This window comes from Tiliqua scincoides, chromosome 8 (assembly GCF_035046505.1).
Source record: "Tiliqua scincoides isolate rTilSci1 chromosome 8, rTilSci1.hap2, whole genome shotgun sequence".
Lineage (NCBI taxonomy): Eukaryota > Metazoa > Chordata > Lepidosauria > Squamata > Scincidae > Tiliqua > Tiliqua scincoides.
The window spans coordinates 58,574,667-58,594,017 of NC_089828.1; the positions used below are offsets into that span (position 1 = coordinate 58,574,667).

The window sequence follows — 19,351 nt, forward strand, 5'->3', positions numbered from 1 at the left end:
GGAGGATGGCGGCGGCTCAACAACGGTCGAGGATGGGGAGGCGACCGGAAGCCAGGCTGTCTCGGAGGACCGACCATGGACGCCCGCCACGCCTTCCCGCCCAGAGCGTCCACAGACCATGGAGTCCGCCGTGCTGCCTGCCGGCCACTTTCGGCGCCGAACCGGAAACAGGGAAAGAACCTTCTGACCACAGAGCTCGCAAAGGATAGAGAGCTGCCATATCTCACTTCCGGGTTTGACCGGAAGACTTGCCCTGGGTGGACCGTCTAACCTGGCACAGCTCTGCGAGGTGTTTCAGGGGCTGGAAGAGCAGGAGCGGCCCAGGTGGGTGGGCAGGGCCTCAGGAGGGATCTGCTCATCCCCCCGGAATGGGGGGGGGGTTCGAGTTCAGCTATTCAGCCTCACAACAGCCCTGCGAGATAGGCCAGGCTCAGGGAGGCGGGGGAATCTTGCTCCCATTCAGCCTCACAACAGCCCTGCGAGGTAGGCCAGGCTCAGAGAGGTCAACTGGCCCAGGGTCACAGGATGGGCTTTGAGTTCAAGGGGAGATTCGGACCTGGGTCTGTGCTGCACTCTGTTAGGGCCCAAGGTACAGGGCAGCCCATCCTGGGGGAGACGAGCAGTTCCGAGCCCCCTCAGCCCCCCACCTCACCCAGGAGGTAGGATGTTGTATGCTGAGTGCTGGGAGGGGAGGGTGGGGAGGAGGTGCCCCTATCACAGGAGCACAGAGGGAGGGCTGCAGGTGTGTGATGGGCCAGGCAGTTTGGTCTTGTCAGTGCCTCAGTGTGGGAGACAGTCTGGCGACCCCCCCGGACGCACCCTTGAGTTGCATCCTAGAGAGAGAAATTGGAGCTATGTCTGGCGTTCTTGACTCCTGACAGCCAAACAGTGTCATCCTGTAGGGTCTGAGCTTGTGAGGAAGGAATCCCACACAGAAGATTTACCAAGAGTAAAACACTTGGGACTAAAGACCGCTTCACTGGATTCATGCCTTGTGTGTCCTTCACAAGCAACACATGGTTTTGCTATGTCTGGCTTGATTGTGTTGGAAACGGCAACAAAGTTTGGACAGGGCGATTGCCACCTTGACAACTAGCCACTTAAATCTGAAACTGGGAGCCAACATACCGTAAGGACTAACAGATTACAAGCGGAAAGCCAAAGAGCCCTAATGTCTCCCTGCAGCCTTCTGACTAGAAAAGCGGTTTTTTGATTGATTTTGATAAGTTCTGTTTGATTGACAGGTTTCACAGAGTCCAGATTCTTCCTCTAGGGAGTAGCCATGGCAGAACGTGGGGCTCACCTCACTGCTGCTTCTGCTCCTGAGGACAGGCCGTCCATCTTTGAGGTTGTGGCCCAAGAAAGCCTGATGTCTGCTGTGAGACCAGCACTTCAGCACGTTGCAAAGGTAAGCAGAATGTCCCACAAGGGCATGGCAGTAGCTGGACCATTGCTACTTCCCTGCAGTTGTGGGTGGGATCAGAGAAGAGAGACAGTACAGTGGGAAACTACCTGCTTTGAATGCAGAAGGTGTTGAGTCCTTGGCACCTGCAACCAGAAGGACCTGTTTGAGCAGGGCTAGGAAACACTTGGCTTGTCCAAACAGACAGTGGGGGAAAGCATGTGCCTTGCATGCAGAAGACCAATCCCTAGCTACTCTTAAAAGATTTCAGGGAGGGGGTCTGGGAAAGGTCTCTCTCTGCCTGAGACCTTGGAGAGCAACAGCTAGTCAAAAGGAAACAGCACAAGCCACATGGCCTGATGTGAAGCTGCTTTCTGATTCAGCCACTTGTTTATACACACATATACATATTTGTCATGGAGCACACTGTGCAGTTATCCTGCCTGTGGGGGAGAATTGGGCATAGGTGGGTTAGGAGTATGTGTCATGCCAATGTATTGGGCCAGACTGAGGGTGACAATGCAAGGCAGAGGTTCCCAAACTGTGCGTCGCAACGACTTAAGACATTGTGGCACACTCACAGGGATGGTGGCCCCTCCTACAATATGCCACCATCTTGCAAGATCTTCCAAGATTGTGGTGCCTGGCAGAGCTGGGAAGAAGAGCCTGTGGGAACGTTGTGACCCAGGTAAGTTTGGGAACCACTGGTCTAAGGGAGAGGGTCAAAAAGGTGTATACAGGAATAGTTCTAAGAGTGCCACTATGAGAAGGGGCAACATCTGTCTGGTGTGGAAGGAGTTTTTTTCCAATAGAAATGTGCTATGTGGAGTTGCAGGGAGAATAATAATTTCCGAAAGGTAGGTGTGTGACAAGATGGGGGGAGTAGCGCGCTGGAGTGCTGTATGTATTTGGGGAGGGGTAGTGGGTTGGTCCAAAGCAGATTGGGTTGAAAGTGGAGATAATGGGTTTTGTGTAGGGGGATGGTCATTGGGGAAGACCTCTTAAGGCATTTGAAATGAAAACATCATTTCCAGAACACAGATTTGAGAGTACAGACGGTTTTATAGCTTTCGCTAATTGTTGTGCTACATTTTGTTATTTTATGTCCCGGATTTAAGCGTACCAATTGATAGATGAGGAAGATTGGCATGTACTGGTAAAAGTGGGTTGTTGGGGTATGATGCTAGTTCGCCTCCTCGTGGTGCACCCTGGATAGCACGAAAGTGTGAGCTAAATAAACTAGCAATCAGCTGGCAGCCAGACCACATTGTAGATTTCCTGGCTTTCTAAAACATGGCAATAAAATGGGTTCACAGTATAAACACAATCCAAAATGCAATTTAATAAATAACTTAAATGTCACCTTAAAACAAAGCAGAATAAGGCAATTCAGCCATCATTGAAGATCACAAAACCTTTTCTGCTGGAATAGAAAAGTCCTAGAAGAGAGAAGGAGCTCCATGGATCACCACAGGAATGGCATTTCTTGATCCACCTGCTACCCTGGAGAAGCCCAGCCACTTCCTGCTTCTCTCTCTTCCAGCCAAAACATCAGGGACGGGGAGGCCCCAGCCCTTTGCCTGGTTGTGCCCAGTGTTGACTCTGTCCTCCTTTGTCTCCTGTGGCACTAGGTGCTGGCCGAATCCAACCCTGCTCGTTACGGATTCCTCTGGCGCTGGTTTGATGAAAGCTTCACCCTCCTGGATCTGCTGCTGCAGCACTACTGCCTGTCCAGGTGCAGCGCCTCTTTTTCCGAAAACTTCTATGGCTTGAAGAGGGTTGCCTTGAGAGGTGGCAGAGGGCGGCTGGCCACCGCTGGGCTGCCGCAGAAGCACCACTGGAAATCCCTCGGCTTCCTGGTCCTTGCTCCGTACCTGAGAGCCAAACTAGAGAAGCTCGTCTCCCGCCTGCGGGAAGAGGATGACTATTCCATCCACCCTCCATCCTCCTTCTGGAAGCGTTTCTACAGAGCATTCCTGGCAGCCTACCCTTTTGTGACCCTTGCCTGGGAGGGTTGGTTTCTAGCCCAGCAGCTCTGCTACATCCTGGGGAAGGCCTGGCACCACTCACCCCTGCTGAGGCTTGCAGGAGTGCGCTTGGTCCGGCTCACGGCAGAGGACCTGCACGCTTTGGAAAGGAAACTAATGGGGAGGGGAACAGCACCAAAACTGTCCAGCAGGTGAGTTGAAGGAGATCTTGCAAGCGGCACAAGAAACAGCAAAGCCACAGGCTCGGGGGGGGGGGTTCTCCTTGATGCAGGAGGACAGCAGCTGTCCAGTAGCTGTTTGCTGGGTTTCTCTAGCATCCATTTTTAGATTGTGAGCCCTCTGGGGATGGGGGAGCTGCTTATCACCTTTTTTTACTATGTAAACCTCTTTGTTGGAAAGCAGGATATGCTTTTCCATAATAATAACAGCCTTGTGCATTGGTAGAGGAGTGCTAAAGGACCCGGGAGACCAAGATGGACATGTCAAAATGTGAGAAGCCCACTGCTGGATCCTGCCAAATCCATTTGTGCCCTTGAGGTTGGGGCCAGGGTACTGCGGCCCCCCTAGTGGTGAAAGTTGGATTGTCCTGATCTAGCTCATTTCACCTCCAAACTTGAAGTTTTTCTCTCTGGCCAGTCCAAAAGCCACAGGTTCTTTTTGTACCAGATTTGGTTAGATCTTCAAAAGTATGGTTGGCTCTTTTGTTTGACACACTGATGCTCAGTCATCAAAGTCAGGCTGAGGGGGTCCCAGCCTCTTCACCACCAGCCTCTCCTAACCAGTCCACAAACAGCGTCTCCGTACATCTCGGTGCTGGTAGGTTTGTTTGTATGCTAAGAAGTCTCAGCACTACAGAAAACCAGAGATACAGTCATTAAATACAGCAAGGACACCACAAGGTGTAAAACACTATGTGCAAAACTAGCATAGCTAGAATAGGGCCTCGTATATCACCCACAGAGAGATGCATTTGAACCAGTTAAGGAAACATGTTCTGAACTAATTAAGGAAATGGAATGTGTTAGAACCAGTTAAGGAAAATGCCAGAGTAACAAACTTCTTTGTCTCCGAGAAAAGAGCTGCCAGGTTCTCTTTGAACACTAAAGTTTTGTTCTGCCCCAGAATGGAAGTGGGAGTTCGCCATAGAAAACAATGGAGAAATCAAGATTTTTAGTGTGGCTGTATTTAGGTAGCAAAAAATTGCCATTCCGCCTGCACGAACTTATTTCGAGTGAAAAATGTAAGTTTTTTTGAGTTCTTATAAACAAACTGACTTTTTTCCCAAGCATTATCACTCTCCCCCCCCCCCCAAACTGGGTCTTGCACTCTGCTTCACCACATAAGCCAATTCAAACCAGCACACACACCTGGGGCTGAAGCCATCACCCCAGCAGTGCTTTCTCCTCACACACACCCTTCCATTGTTTAGTGGTAACTATGAGCACTTGGATGCGTTTGAACCTGTTACATTAAATGAAGAGCTGCTCTGCTTGAGAGTGTCCCAGAATCATTAAGCTGGGCTACATGACTTTTCTTTAAGTGAAGGGGAGCAAGCATTCTGTATCAGTCTGTTAATGCTGTTCTATGTCTGTCTCCTTCCTGCAGCATGACAGAGAGGGTGCAATTGGCAGCAAAGAAGGTCTTGGGTGGCCTGGCCATCTCCCTCTCCACTGGCCTCTCTGTGGGAGTCTTCTTTCTCCAGTTCCTGGAATGGTGGTACTCGTCTGAAAACCAGGAGACCATCAAGACTTTGACTGCCCTGCCTGCCCCGCCACCACCTGTGCACCTCGACCATGGGACGGACTCCCTGCTCTTGCCCAGGCTCAAGACTGTCTGCCCACTGTGCCGCAAGATTCGGGTCAATGACACGGCCCTCTCCACCTCGGGCTTTGTGTTCTGCTATCGCTGCGCCTACAGCTATGTGAAGAGTTGCCAACGATGTCCAGTCACTGGCTACGCTACAGAACTTCAGCACCTGGTGAAGCTGTACACACCAGAAAGCTGAAGGGGGCTCCCAGTTTCCCTCTTTGGACTTGAGATGTGGAGTTTTCCAGTGCTGACTGCCATGTGGCTGCACAGCTCAAAGGCATGCCATGACTCTTGATTTCCAGAGTCCTTGGCCTCTAGGACCCTGGCTATACATTATGTTCACCACATGAAAAGCATCTCAGAATTCCCTAGTCTGCTAATTATCTTGAGGAGCAAGGAAGATTAGCTGAGTGCATTTCCCCCCTCTCTTTGAGAGTGCCAAAGCATCTCTACTGTAGTTATCTAATGAGAATCTTCCAAGTTCTCAGCAGTAGCTCCTGTCTGCTTTTCACACATCTATCATGCACCTGGGCTCCTCCAAGCCATTCACTGCATTCCCCCCTGAATGAAGGGGCGGAATTCTGGTTGCAAATGTGACTGGAGGATTGTAATGTTGTTAAGATCAGAGGAGCTCCCCGCATATATTAAACTGGCACATCAGAAAAAGAGTTCCAACACTGTCCTTTCTCTTGTATGCTGGCTCTCTACATGCAAGGAGTTTTTATGTGGGTGGAGCATCCAGAGAATCAGTGCAGTCTGGAATTCTGCCCACCACCTCCCTCTCATTCTTCCTAACAGGCAGTCTTTTTCACCAAATTATTAACTGCAGATTTGGGACCTTGGAGAATGAGAACCCAGTTTAGCGCCAACTTGCCAGGCTTGAGAATTTTCTCCCTGAAAGGTGTCCTCATTGATAGACACTAGATGGCAGCATAAGAGCAGAGCTCCTCTCCAGCTTCCCTTTTCCACCAAATAAAAGAAATGTGAAAAGAAGCTCAACACACCTTCTGACCTGGAAGACTTCATGTCAGAGCAGGGGGCAACCAAAGCTTCTACTATGCTCCTCCCTTGCTGGTTCTGTTCTGGGGCTGCTGCAGTCTAGAATGTGGCTCCTGTGGAAAATGGAGTTTGAGAAACAAAGGAGATTAGGCTCTTAGACCAGAATTAGATGCTACACTGCATGTGTGCAAAAACTTTACCTGACAGATTTATCTGTGTGGGGTCCTGTCTAAACAGGGGCAGCCAAGCCTGCCATGTGGGGGGTAGCATGCCAGGGATTTCTATTCTTGGCCCATGGAAGATTCTGCTTTGCCTGCCTGCAGACATTTTGTAGCTTTTGCTCCAACAAAGCAACAGCACAATCCCTCTGGAATTTGTCAGTCTTTCAAGGGGCCAAAGATACCTTGGAATGATGTTATATCTAGGCAGTGTTCAGAGGGTGTTGGGAGGCACAGTGGGTGCCTATATGCCCAGCTGCACAGACCGAGGTATCGTTGGAAGAAAAACATTAGCACAGGTAATAAACTGCTATACTCAGAATAAAAAGGGTCACTTCCTCAGTATTTCTACAGATATGATAAACTTCTGTTTTCTGTACACATTCTCAAAACTTTGCAACTGCAACTGTGATTCTAATAATAATAATAATAATAATAATAATAATAAAAACTTTATTTTTATCCCGCCCTTCTCCCAAAAAGGAACCCAGGGCGGCTAACAACATATAAAACAAATTAAAACATAATTTCACAGATAAAAACATATTAAAAAACACATTAGCAGAACCCATAAAAACAGTAGTCAGAAGAGTCAGAATAAAAGAGCATAAAACAGCAGTTCTTAGAGGAATCAGGCCTGTAAAAAAGCAACTAAAAGATATATAAAAGATGTTAAAAAGGCCAGAACGTCAGAAGGCTTGGTTAAACAACAAGGTCTTCAGGCCTCGCTGAAAGGACTCAAGAGAGGGAACCATTCTCAAGTCAAGGGGAAGGGAGTTCCACAACGTTGGTGCCACTACTGAAAAGGCCCTATTTCTTGCCGCCGCCCCACGTACCTCCTTAGGCGGCGGCACTTGTAAAAAGGCCTTCTCTGATGACCTGAGAGGACGAGCCGGATTGTACGGGAGTAGGCGATCTCTAAGATAACCTGGCCCAGAGCAGTATAGGGCTTTAAAGGTCAAAACCAGCACCTTGAATTGGGCCCGGAAACGAATGGGCAGCCAATGTAGCCCCCGGAGAAGCGGGCTGACAGAGTCAAACCGCCTAGCTCCAGTGACCACACGGGCCGCCGCATTCTGCACTAATTGCAGTTTCCGAACCGTCTTCAGGGGCAGCCCCACATAAAGCGCGTTACAATAATCTAACCTCGATGTCACCGTAGCATGTCCCCAAGGTCAAGCTGAACCCCCCACCCCCACCCCCCCGGGCAAAAAGAGGGTCAGATTGTTCTTATAGAGGGTGGGATAAAGAATGTAAGTTTTCACAAACACTAGAATTCAGAAACCGGGAGAGGTTCACCTGCATAGAGATGGCCAGAATCCGCTCAGAGAGAAGATTACGTGATCATGCCCTGGTCAGAGCTAGGACCAAAGTCCTGACAATACCAGTTCAGACTATACTTCGTTCATCATTGCTTCTGGCACATTCTACAAAGAACCCCTCTTTGGAGGACAATGCACACCCACAGTTATTGGCTGCACTGTGCCAGGGGTACATGAATCTTGAGCTGGGTCTCCTCCTACAGTCAGCCTGGCACTTTTCCTCCTGCGCCACCCATGGCCAGGCCCTTTAGCCAGCCTAGCCAGCACAGAAAGGACGCCAGAAGCTGGTTGATGGACTGGCCCAGCATTGCATGCTGTTTCCCACAGTGGAACACCTGCAATTTTGTCTGTGTGTGTATGGTATATATAAACTATCTGGGAACTCTATATGCTGCCCCTCTCCCTGCCATCTAATAGTCATGTTCTTGCATCGACGGTGTATGCCTGCATTAGACATGTGCAATTTTGTCTCTTCTGTGTGTACAGTATATACCAAGGATGTGTGGTGGGTGGGGAGGCAGGTGAGGCAGAAATGCCCCACTCAAGTCCTTTGAAAAGCACTGCTGCTGCGTGAGGTGTGCAAGCATTCACAACCCATGCGCAGAGCAGTGCCTTTTCGAAGGACTCCAGTGGGGAGGCTCTGCCTCACCAGCCTGTGCCTCATGTGTGGTGGGTAGGGAGGCAGGTGAGGCAGAGCCTCCCTACTGGAGCCCTTTGAAAAGCACCACCTCTGCTGCTGTGTGAGATGCTTGAGCACACTCATGCCATGTGCAAGCGCAAGGGTTGAGTGCGCTTGAGCACCTCACACAGCAGCAGTGGTGGTACTTCTCAAAGTGCTCCAATAGGGAGGCTCTGCCTCCCCTGCCTCCCCACCCACCGCATGTCCCTGGTATATACAGACTACTCTATTTGCTGCCCTGATTTCCTCCATGGAAGAAGGCAGGGCACATGTAATTGGCACATATGTTAATGCACCTTTGAAAGAATTGCTATGAAGGACTGGCCTAGAGGAGCCCAGAGTAGAGCCTCCCTGTCCAGGAGCACTTGACCTGTGACTGTCAGGTGCTGGGGGTGGGGAAGGCGAACATAGACGAACAGGCCTTGCTGAGGGAGAATCAGCCTGGCTTCTGTAAGGGTAAGTCTTGCCTCACGAACCTTATAGAATTCTTTGAAAAGGTCAACAGACATGTGGATGCGGGAGAACCCATGGACATTATATATCTGGACTTTCAGAAGGTGTTCAACACGGTCCCTCACCAAAGGCTACTGAAAAAACTCCACAGTCAGGGAATTAGAGGACAGGTCCTCTCATGATTGAGAACTGGTTGAAGGCCAGAAAACAGAGAGTGGGTGTCAATGGGCAATTTTCACAATGGAGAGAAGTGAAAAGCGGTGTGCCCCAAGGATCTGTCCTGGGACCGGTGCTTTTCAACCTCTTCATAAATGACCTGGAGACAGGGTTGAGCAGTGAGGTGGCTAAGTTTGCAGACGACACCAAACTTTTCCAAGTGGTAAAGACCAGAAGTGATTGTGAGGAGCTCCAGAAGGATCTCTCCAGACTGGCAGAATGGGCAGCAAAATGGCAGATGCACTTCAATGTCAGTAAGTGTAAAGTCATACACATTGGGGCAAAAAATCAAAACTTTACATATAGGCTGATGGGTTCTGAGCTGTCTCTGACAGATCAGGAGAGATCTTGGGGTGGTGGTGGACAGGTCGATGAATGTCGACCCCATGTGCGGCGGCAGTGAAGAAGGTCAATTCTATGCTTGGGATCATTAGGAAGGGTATTGAGAACAAAACGGCTAATATTATAATGCCGTTGTACAAATCGATGGTAAGGCCATACCTGGAGTATTGTGTCCAGTTCTGGTTGCCACATCTCAAAAAAGACATAGTAGAAATGGAAAAGGTGCAAAACAGAGTGACTAAGATGATTATGGGGCTGGGGCACCTTCCTTATGAGGAAAGGCTATGGCGTTTGGGCCTCTTCAGCCTAGAAAAGAGGTGCCTGGGGGGGACATGATTGAGACATACAAAATTATGCAGGGGATGGACAGAGTGGATAGGGAGATGCTCTTTACACTCTCACATAACACCAGAGCCAGGGGACATCCACTAAAATTGAGTGTTGGGAGAGTTAGGGCAGACAAAAGAAAATATTTCTTTACTCAGTGTGTGGTTGGTCTGTGGAACTCCTTGCCACAGGATGTGGTGATGGCGTCTAGCCTGGACACCTTTAAAAGGGGATTGGACAAGTTTCTGGAGGAAAAATCCATTACAGGTTACAGGCCATGATGTGTATGTGCAACCTCCTGATTTTAGAAATGGGCTATGTCAGAATGCCAGATGCAAGGGAGGGCACCAGGATGAGGTCTCTTGTTATCTGGTGTGCTCCCTGGGGCATTTGGTGGGCCGCTGTGAGATACAGGAAGCTGGACTAGATGGGCCTATGGCCTGATCCAGTGGGGCTGTTCTTATGTTCTTAAGGCTGCCATCCTCTTCACACTTTCCTGGGAGTAAACCCTACAGGCTACAGTGGGACTTACTTCTGAGTAGACATGCACAGGATGGGGCTGTCCCCAGAAGCCCCTGCCTGGCCAATGCTGGGGAGAGACTCAGAGCCCCACCCTAGGCAGGTCTACTCAGAAGTAGGTCCTATTGAAGTCAATGGGGCTTACTCCCAGGCAAGTGTTGATAGGGTGGCAGCCTCATGCAGGCCAGGCCTGTTGGCCTTGGGAAGCCCCCTCCCCACCAGTGGAGCCTCCCGGTACAGGAGCAGCGTACCTGACCCGTTTGCTGGGGAGAAAGGGCCAGGCGACCTCCTCGTGGGCTCCCCCCCGGGGCGGGCGGGCCCGCCTGCCTCCCACACTGACCTGGGAGCTCCGCCGCCATCTTGGATGGACTGAAGACCAAAAGCAGCATGGCCGCGGCGGCTTCTGCCCGCTCTCCCTTCCAGCCAATCACGGCCCCCGAAGCTGCGCACGTGACTAACCGAATGAACCAGGCACATTTCCGATGAGCCGCGGAGGCGGTCCTCTCCGCCCCCCTCCGAAGAGAGGGGGATGCGAAGAGTGCAGGGCAGTGCCGGCTCCTCTGCGCATGCGCGACCCCGCTCCAATGGGAAGCGGCAGAGGCCTGGCCACGCCTCCTGCGGGAACTTAGCCTGCTGGCGGTAAATCGAAAGTCTGAGGCACAGTCAAAAGTGTGAGGTGCAGTCGGAGCTGGTGCGCTGAAGGAAGGAAGGAAGGAAGAGGTGGCTTGGCCGTGTCTGCGGGGTCCTGGCAGGCTGGTCCAGCAGGACTCTTCTGTTCTTACTCTCACTGATACATTGATTGTTTCCTTTCAGTTCCTCCCTTGCTGGACCAGGTGGAAGATGGTTCAGGAAGAGCCTCAGCTGTGCCTTGACACAGAATCCAGTTATGCAGAGAATGTGATCAACGTGGGGAAAGTCAAGTTTGGTTTGAATGCAAACCAAAAGATTAAATGCCCTGAAACAACGAACAAGAAGGGACAGTCTTCAAAATCCTACAAGGATTTGGGAAAAGAACGAAACAAGAAACTCGAGTATCAAATAAATAATCTGACTTGCGCAGCCTGTGCCCTGCTGAACTCCGGAGGAGGTGTGATTAGAGCTGAGATTGAGAATGAAGAGTATTCCCTTGAAGAAAATGGGATTGGAACAAAAATAGAAAACAGCTTTCGGAAATTAATTCAGGATCGAAGGTCCTCTTTGTTTTTTGACTATGAGCAGAAAAATTCTGACATGGATTTTTGTTAAGACGTGGAGCAGTGAAAACTTGTTCCCTCGTGTTTGCAGCCTGACCACGGGCCTGTATGAGCGGTCTGGTAGCAGTGCTGTGGAAACAAAACCTAAAAATGCTGTGGAGCTTTTTCAGATGAAAAAATATGTTGCTAAGAGAGGTTCTGTGGACACGGGAAGACCAGCAGCCAAGAGGGCTCGTCATAGTGATGACCAAGAGACTTCACGTCAGGCTAGTCTGGAAGGGGAGGAAGCTGTTCATAGGCCAGCTGCAAAATTTTTCAGACGAGACCAGTTAGAATTTGAAGAGATCCTGGATTTTGCTGAGTCAGACACTGTTGAGTTTAAAGCCTTCCCAAGAGATGAGGACAGCTTGGCATTTGTGGGCAGGATTCTCCCTCGCTATGCCTCTGCTTTTGCAAATGCAGAAGGGGGCTGTTTAATTTTTGGTGTGGAAGATTCTCGGAAAGTTGTTGGATGCAGAAGTGTAGATCCTGTTCAGCTGGAAGAGGCTGTTGGTGCAATCATCGAGCGTCTGCCCCATTTTCATTTCTGTCCGTCTGGAGAAAAAGTCATCTTTGAATTTAAGTCCTTTCCTGTTCAAGATGAAGATGGAGAAAGCCGGGGCCACGTCTTTGCTGTGAGATTTGAGCCTTTCTCTGGTGTGGTTTTTCAGAGTGTCCCAGACTCATGGATTGTGGAAGCTGATCGTGTGGAGAGACTGATGGTCGATAGATGGATGGAGCTGATGACAGCGGAAGACCCAGGTCTGTTAGAGAGATGTGGCTTTCTCAGTTGAAGCCTGCCTGTTCTGAGTGTGGTGGTGGTGGGGGTTTGGGTCAAGCTTCCATTCCTCTGATAGTCCACAGGGAACTCCCTAGCAGTAGACAAGGGAGGGGTCTGCCTAAACATTGGGGAGGAAGGTGAGATGAAAAGGGTAATTAAAATATCATTGCTAATGATGTAAACGGGTTTACATCAAAAAGTGGTTTATTTTCGGGTATCTGTAGCTGTTCTTAAATCTCTTAATTCTGCTTTGCAGAAAAGACACAAGACTTGCCAAGGAAAGTGAAATGACACTGATTGTCTGGGACCAGAAGTACCCATGTGGCCTGTTCCCTTCAATAATGCAACTACAGGCAGCTCAATCGATGCATCCAACCCAGTTGGAGTTGTGGGGGCAGGGCTTCCAGGGCAGGGCAGAAGCGATATTGAGGAACTGAGCCGGCTCACTTGGGCTTTTCATCGTAAGGCAGTGCAGAACGCATCCAAACTAGCGTCCTCAGCTATTTCCCGTTTCTTTTTTACCTGCGGCAATGGTTATGTTCCAGCCACTCTGGAGGCGTTTAAGGGAAAGGTTCTTTCCCTGGTTCTTTATGGCTCTCCCATCTGGTATAAGGCTATTAACCAACCATTAGAACGCATTCAAGCCTCCTTTCTGCGGAAGATTTTGGGTTTGCCCAGGTGCGTTCCCTACTCGGTTCTGTGTCTCGAGGTGGGGTTAATTCGGCTAAAGACGACTGCTTGGCTAAGATTACTGAAATTTTGGTTTAGGATTTTATTTAACCCTTCCTCCTCTGGTCTAATGCACCAATTATTGTCGGATTCAGTCCTGCCATTAGAGATCACTGATCTTCTAACCAAACTCAAGTCAATAGGGCTGGACACTGCATGATTGGTTGTGATGCTGCTTGCAGAATCGTCAAAGAAAGAATTCTTGATATTGAACAACAAGAGCTGTTAAGTGCCGCCAGAACCACATGCTCTCCACTCTATCTCCATGTTCCAATCAGTTTTGGGAAACCGGCCTCCTTCTTTTATCACCTGGAGTGCCCACAGGCTCGGAGAGCATTCACACTTGCAAGATGTAATGCTCTTCCATCAGCCGTGTTATCGGGCAGGTTCAGTGGTATTCCCTACTCGGAGAGGAAATGCAAGTGTGGTAGGGGTTGTATTGAGACCATAACACATACCCTTTTCTACTGCCCACTTCATGACGTTTTACGCAAGAAATATCTAGGCCCTTTGCTAACTAGGATGCAGGGCTGGGAGGACTCAATCATGCTTCAGTCTCTCCTTTCCACACCTGACTCTGAGACCCTTGATAGGGTCGCTTCCTTTCTATCTGGGGTAATTGCCAGGCAGAGCTCTGGAACTCTGGGCAGTATGTGAGGAAAAGACTGATGTTTATGTTGTGTTGTCTTTGTATATTTTTGTTTTGTTTTGTTCTTTCTCTGTATTTTATGCCAATAAAGGTCTTACTGAACTGAGGAACTGAGCCCTGCGTTTTTGTTCCTGACAGTGTGAAACACCTTGTGACTGGCAGATGTTCAGTGAAGACCAGTTTGGCCTGCACATTCATGAGGAAGGCAGGATCAGGAGCTACTGGGATAGCACCAGGAGATGGGTTGGTTGAGAAGAATAATGTTGCTCTTTCTAAATGAACAACCTTTCCTTTGTTACCCAGACCTTTCCAACCTGGCTGACGATTTCACGAGAGTGCTGAGTCTCTTGGACGGGCCTCCATTGGTCAAACCTGTCTATTCAGTCCCAGATCTTAACAGCTTGCAGAAATATCTCTTTCCAGGTACAGCCTTTTGATTCTTTTAATTTTTTTTTTAAATTAGAATTTTGGAGCCAAGTAGGAGAGCACTGGCCAAACCCAAAGGCAAATTCTAACCTGTAACTGCTGAAAGCTTTGTTCACACTTTAGTCTTCTCATGTATGGATGAGGATAACTGAGGCGATTGCCTTCGGCAGTGGCTTAATAGGGGCCCCAACATCTGCCTGCCCACTCACCTCCCCTGTTCCTCCCCCTCCTCCTCCAATTGGAGAGGGAAGAGGAAAATGGAACAGAAGGGGATGTGTGGAGGAGAGGAGAGTGGAGGGCTGGAGTGTCTTCAGCATCAGCACTTGATTGATTAAACAGATTTATATACTGCTTTTCCAGGAGCTCAAAGTGGTTTACAATAAAAATAGTTAAAAACAGTTTAAAACAATGCAGGGTGTTGAACTTTCTTCACCCTCTTGGGCTCTGTTAGTGTTCCTGCTGGTTGAAGGCAGCGGATGTGCAGTGCAGTTCTTGTCCACGCTGCAGCACTGGTCCTCCTCTCAGTGTGACACTTAACTTGAACCAGGGGAGGGTCCAAGGTTAGAGTGCTTGTTTTGCTCTTGGCCTCTCCAGTTGAAGTGACCTTTGGAAGCAGGGCTGGGAAAAGTATCTCACTGCCTCAGACCCTGGAGAGCTGCTGCCAGCCAGGGTGTACAAGGCTGGCTTAAACTTGCCCACGATCTGACTTGCTTGGCATAAGGCAGTTTTCTGTGCCTGGTGGAATGAACGGCCAACCCTGGAGATTGAGTGGAGAGGGAAAGGTGCTTATATACTAGCACTGAACTCTCCTCTCTTCCATTATCTTCTGTTTTTCCTGGCTCTTTTAGCCACCCCAGACAGGGTTGGATTCATCCCAAAAGCCCTCTGCGACCAGCTGTTCTGTGAGTATCCGCAACTGAAGGACTTAATGGAGAGCAAAATCCAGCCACCAGTCCAAGGGACATTGATGTTTTCCCAAAGCTGGGCTGTGGACATCGGACTGCCCAAGAACCAAGATATCATATGTGATGCCGTCTTGATAGCTGCCGGAAGCCCTGTTCTTCTCTTCAGTGTCACCAAGGCTCCTACGGCTGATGTGTGCGAACATTCAAGGCGCACAGCGAAGCAGCTGAAGCACAAGTTGGTAAACACCGGTGGATACTCCCAAAAGATCTGTGTCATCCCAAGGATCCTCTGTCTCTGTGGTGATGCCAATCCAGGGGACGTGTGGTACCCCAATACCTACAGTCTGCAGGAAGAACACCTGCCTTCCCTACAGAGATCAGTTGTCATCGTCCTGCTTGGTTTTACATCTGTCTTAAGTGACCGGCTTGGGGTTGAGTTTCTTAACCTTTTAACCACTGAACAATATGAAAAGCTTTCCAAGAACCTCAGGAAGATCCCACACCAGTTTATCTATGGCTTGCCAGGAAGCGGGAAAACGGTTGTAGCCTTGAAGATTCTGGAAAAAATCAAAAATGAGTTTAATTGCACATCTAGTGAAATCCTTTACATTTGTGAGAATCGACCACTTCGGGACTTTGTGGGGTGAGTTATGTGAGAGACATTGTCCTATCTACTGTAACAGCCTTGAATTCATGAGTTCAGGGTGTTTGTGGGAACAAGCTTGTTGACACATCTTTTCTTTTCTTGTCCTGAATTGGCTTATCCCTTCTGCACTCTTTGCTCCAACCTGTAAGCCTCATTGCAACCAGGAAGCACTGAGTATGCCCCATGATGTCCACCTATTTCAGTTTTGTCAGCAGCTGTGCAGAGCTTCAGGTGGGAATTTGTTCAAACCTACCTGAGGACTGAACCTGGTAATTTCTGCATGCGAAACTCTACCACTGAGCCATGGCCTCTCCTCTTAAATTACACTCCCCCCCCCCCGATTGAGGCTTTCTGTATCATGGCTATGCAACCTTCACAAACAGACACACACCCCTTCTCCCTGCTTTCGGTTCTCAAAATGCCTCAGTGACACCTTGCTTCCTTCTCTTGTGCCACTTCCACTGTCACCTCTGGGATAGTGTTCAGGTCCTGTGGGCCATTTCTGATGCTTTTTCAGGCTGTTACTGTATTGTTGTGTAATACTGTTACTGTATTGTTGTGTAATACTTTTACTGTATTGTTGTGTAAGCCTCATTGCAACCAGGAAGTACTGAGTACGCCCCTTGATGTCCACCTATTTCAGTTTTGTCAGCAGCTGTGCAGAGCTTCAGGTGGGAATTTGTTCAAACCTACCTGAGGACTGAACCTGGTAATTTCTGCATGCGAAACTCTACCAATGAGCCATGGCCCCTCCTCTTAAATTACACTCCCCCCCCTCCCATTGAGGCTTTCTGTATCATGGCTATGCAACCTTCACAAACAGACACACACCCCTTCTCCCTGCTTTCGGTTCTCAAAATGCCTCAGTGACACCTTGCTTCCTTCTCTTGTGCCACTTCCACTGTCACCTCTGGGATAGTGTTCAGGTCCTGTGGGCCATTTCTGATGCTTTTTCAGGCTGTTACTGTATTGTTGTGCACGCCACTTCTCTGAACAATGAGAAGTTCCAAGGGCAGCAATGACCAGGGTTTTGCTTCCTTTGGATCCTTCTTAATATTCACTGCCCACAAATAAGTTGACATTGAGAGATAACTGCCCAATCCTGAGCTGCCCAGCATGTGGGGCTGCCTTAGCGCCAAAAATGACTGCTGCAGCATCCTGGGCTCACCAGGCAACCACCAGCAGCCTCTCAGGAGAAGGGGACATTAGTTCCCTTCCACTGCATAAGGAAAGTAGCCCTGCAATGGGGCTACTTTGTGGCAGCTATATAGCCGGCACAGAATCAAGAAACCTCGTATCAGACCTCAAGGCATTGGATCTGGCAAAGCTGAGCTCCGGTGGTCCCATCCCACTCCCTCTGCCACACCTTCCCCCTGCTGAGCTTATGTTGGGCCAGCTCTGGCACTGGGCTGGTAGTAGGAGTCACAGGCATGCCTTATGGCATGTTTGCAGCAGTGTGTGCCGGTGGTGAGCCAGCATGCACTCTATAGGAATGGGCCAAAGTCACATCAGCTCTTAAGAGAGTTGTGCTGAGGTGCTGCACCTCTTCACTCGCTTTATTGCAGCTTCTCTATTTGCAGTTATCATTAAGTACGTTCCCATTTCCATCCTTTTTGGCACACGTGAAAATTGAAAGCACTTTACACCAAACCTTCTTGGAATCTGTCTTGGATTGAGGTAGACTGAGTCCTTCGTAGTTCAATGTCTGCTAACTGGGACTTTCCCAGGTGTTCAGTTAGCTGATAATGTCAGACTTGGACCTGAAACCTTCTGCATGCAGAATAGGTCCATTACCAGTCAGCTATGATTTCCGCTCTGTCATTTTCTCTGGCACATGAGTTAAAAGAAGTCACAAGAACAGAAGCATACAATTGTGGACAAATGGCTGTGTGTGTGTGTGTGTGTGTGTTTCAGCTCAAACCTAACCAGTTTTCAATCTTGAAAAAACATTTCTTCAATTTTCAGGAGACGTAAGTACCAAGCAGTGACAAGAGCTACTTTTATGTTAAAAAGTTTTCAACACATCAAGCACATTGTTGTTGATGAAGCTCAGAATTTCCGGATGGAGCATGGCCCATGGTATGAGAAAGCTAAAAAGAATGTCCAGCGTGGTGCTCCTGGCATTCTCTGGATTTTTCTGGACTACTTTCAAATGAGCCATCCTTTTGAAACTGGTCTCCCTCTGCCAGAAAGCCAGTATCCCCAGGAGTGGCTCACCACAGTAGTCCGGAATGCCACCAGTATATATAAGATAATGAAACAAGAGATGGAAAAGATTGTAGAAAATGCAAAGCTAAGGATTCCTCACCATGTGCTGAGAGAGCTGCTGGAAGAGTCAAATTGTAGGCATACCATATCAGGTGTTTGTAATATACAGAAAAATATGTCCAGGCAAGATATTGCATGTTATGTGGCTGGAATGTGTTGGCAGTACCTGCAGATAGGATACTCCAAGAAAGATATAGCAGTTTTATGTAGCACACAAGAAACCGCCAACAGTTTTGAAAGGCTCCTTACCCAGGAAATGAGAAAGTTGTGCATGAATTTGCATTTCGTGAAAGCACATGGGGACCCAGGAGACGAGATAGTTCTGGACAGCATTCGTCGCTTTTCTGGCCTGGAGAAGCCCATTGTGTTTGGTATCAATCCAGTCAGTGCCGAAGTAGAAGTCTCCCACAATCTCTTGCTCTCCCTGGCTTCAAGAGCTAACCTGCATCTTCATGTGCTATATCAGCGACATCAGGATACAGACAGTTCTTCTCCGCTGGGGTTAGATGTGGAAAACCTAATGCAGTGGTTCTCACCCACTGTTTAGAATTAGAATCTGTTAGGACCCACCAGAAGTGATGTCATGACCAGAAGTGCAATCATCAAGCAAGAAAAGTTTTAACAATCCTAGGCTGCAATCCTACCCACACTTACCCAGGAGTAAGTCCCATTGACGATCATTGTTTAAAGAATATACTTAGTAGCTTGTTAAAAGTACAGGTCTGTCACAGTTCTCCAAATGCAGTCACATACCATGGGAGACCAAGTCTAATGTATTAAAAATAAAATATTGAAATGAATGGGAACCCACCTGAAACTGGCTCATGACCCACCTAGTGGGTCCTGACCCACAGTTTGAGGAATACTGGCCTAGAAACAGAGCCACAAAACCCAGACGAGTTTCCCAGAAGCTGGACGTGTCATCAAGAGGTGGAGACCACAGAGGTCAGTGGGCCGTGAGGAGAAAAAAACATTAAACATTGTTGGGGTTGCCCAGGGTGTGACGGTGGCGGCTGAGGACTTCTGCCACATCCTGTGCCATTCAAAAGGATTTTGTCTTAAGTATAAGATTGCACTGTCAGGCTTTAGGAAGCTGCACAGGACGGATACAGAGAAGACTAGGTTTTTGTAGGCTTCCTGTCAAGTCATGTTGCACTTCTTTATACAACCTTTCCTCTCTGCCCACTTGGCAAGCACTACCTCCCACTGTTGTGATCTCTGCCCTTCACTATTGCGACCTTTTCCTCTGTCCAAATTATCAAAGAGAGCTTCTGAGAATGAAGGAAGGTGGATGAACCTCAGGAAGAGAGCAATGACTTAAACCTGGACAAACTGAAAGAAAACATGGCACTTTAGCATGGAGCAACCTTCATTTCAGAGTGGAAGATGAAGAGGAACCAGGGCTGGTGAGGTGGGGGGTGTGATGGGAATTGCATGCATG

At 48.8% G+C, this 19,351-nt stretch overlaps 2 protein-coding genes, 1 long non-coding RNA gene and 1 other non-coding gene across 4 annotated transcripts; 2 read left to right on the forward strand and 2 right to left on the reverse strand.

The window, feature by feature from the left end:
• The first annotated feature begins 238 nt into the window (after nucleotides 1-238).
• Nucleotides 239-5,865, forward strand: PEX12 (peroxisomal biogenesis factor 12). The gene is made up of 4 exons (XM_066635672.1): nucleotides 239-324; nucleotides 1,245-1,408; nucleotides 3,034-3,581; nucleotides 4,996-5,865. Exons 2-4 carry the CDS (start codon nucleotides 1,283-1,285, stop codon nucleotides 5,393-5,395), a joined length of 1,074 nt encoding a protein of 357 aa, XP_066491769.1. The 5' UTR covers nucleotides 239-324; nucleotides 1,245-1,282; the 3' UTR covers nucleotides 5,396-5,865.
• Nucleotides 2,733-10,628, reverse strand: LOC136658797 (uncharacterized). The gene is made up of 3 exons (XR_010794804.1): nucleotides 10,526-10,628; nucleotides 6,204-6,311; nucleotides 2,733-4,239 (listed from the first exon to the last, which is right to left on the reverse strand). It is a non-coding gene; the product is annotated as an uncharacterized lncRNA (long non-coding RNA).
• Nucleotides 7,737-7,833, reverse strand: LOC136659603 (Z30 small nucleolar RNA). The gene has a single exon (XR_010794869.1). It is a non-coding gene; the product is annotated as a Z30 small nucleolar RNA (small nucleolar RNA).
• A 486-nt stretch (nucleotides 10,629-11,114) lies between the features above and the next one.
• Nucleotides 11,115-18,457, forward strand: LOC136659344 (schlafen family member 13-like). Its single transcript, XM_066636481.1, is given in 6 exon segments — nucleotides 11,115-11,263; nucleotides 11,327-11,503; nucleotides 11,505-12,268; nucleotides 13,969-14,088; nucleotides 14,940-15,639; nucleotides 17,608-18,457. Coding segments are annotated over 6 exon segments (2,760 nt in total).
• The last annotated feature ends 894 nt before the right edge of the window (nucleotides 18,458-19,351 follow it).

Bases quoted from the DNA above. Each gene is read 5' to 3' on its own strand.
- PEX12 (XM_066635672.1), top strand. From the start codon at position 1,283: ATGGCAGAACGTGGGGCTCACCTCACTGCTGCTTCTGCTCCTGAGGAC. The intron at 1,409-3,033 runs GTAAGCAGAATG...CTGTGGCACTAG, and splicing joins CACTTCAGCACGTTGCAAAG to GTGCTGGCCGAATCCAACCC. The intron at 3,582-4,995 runs GTGAGTTGAAGG...TCCTTCCTGCAG, and splicing joins GCACCAAAACTGTCCAGCAG to CATGACAGAGAGGGTGCAAT.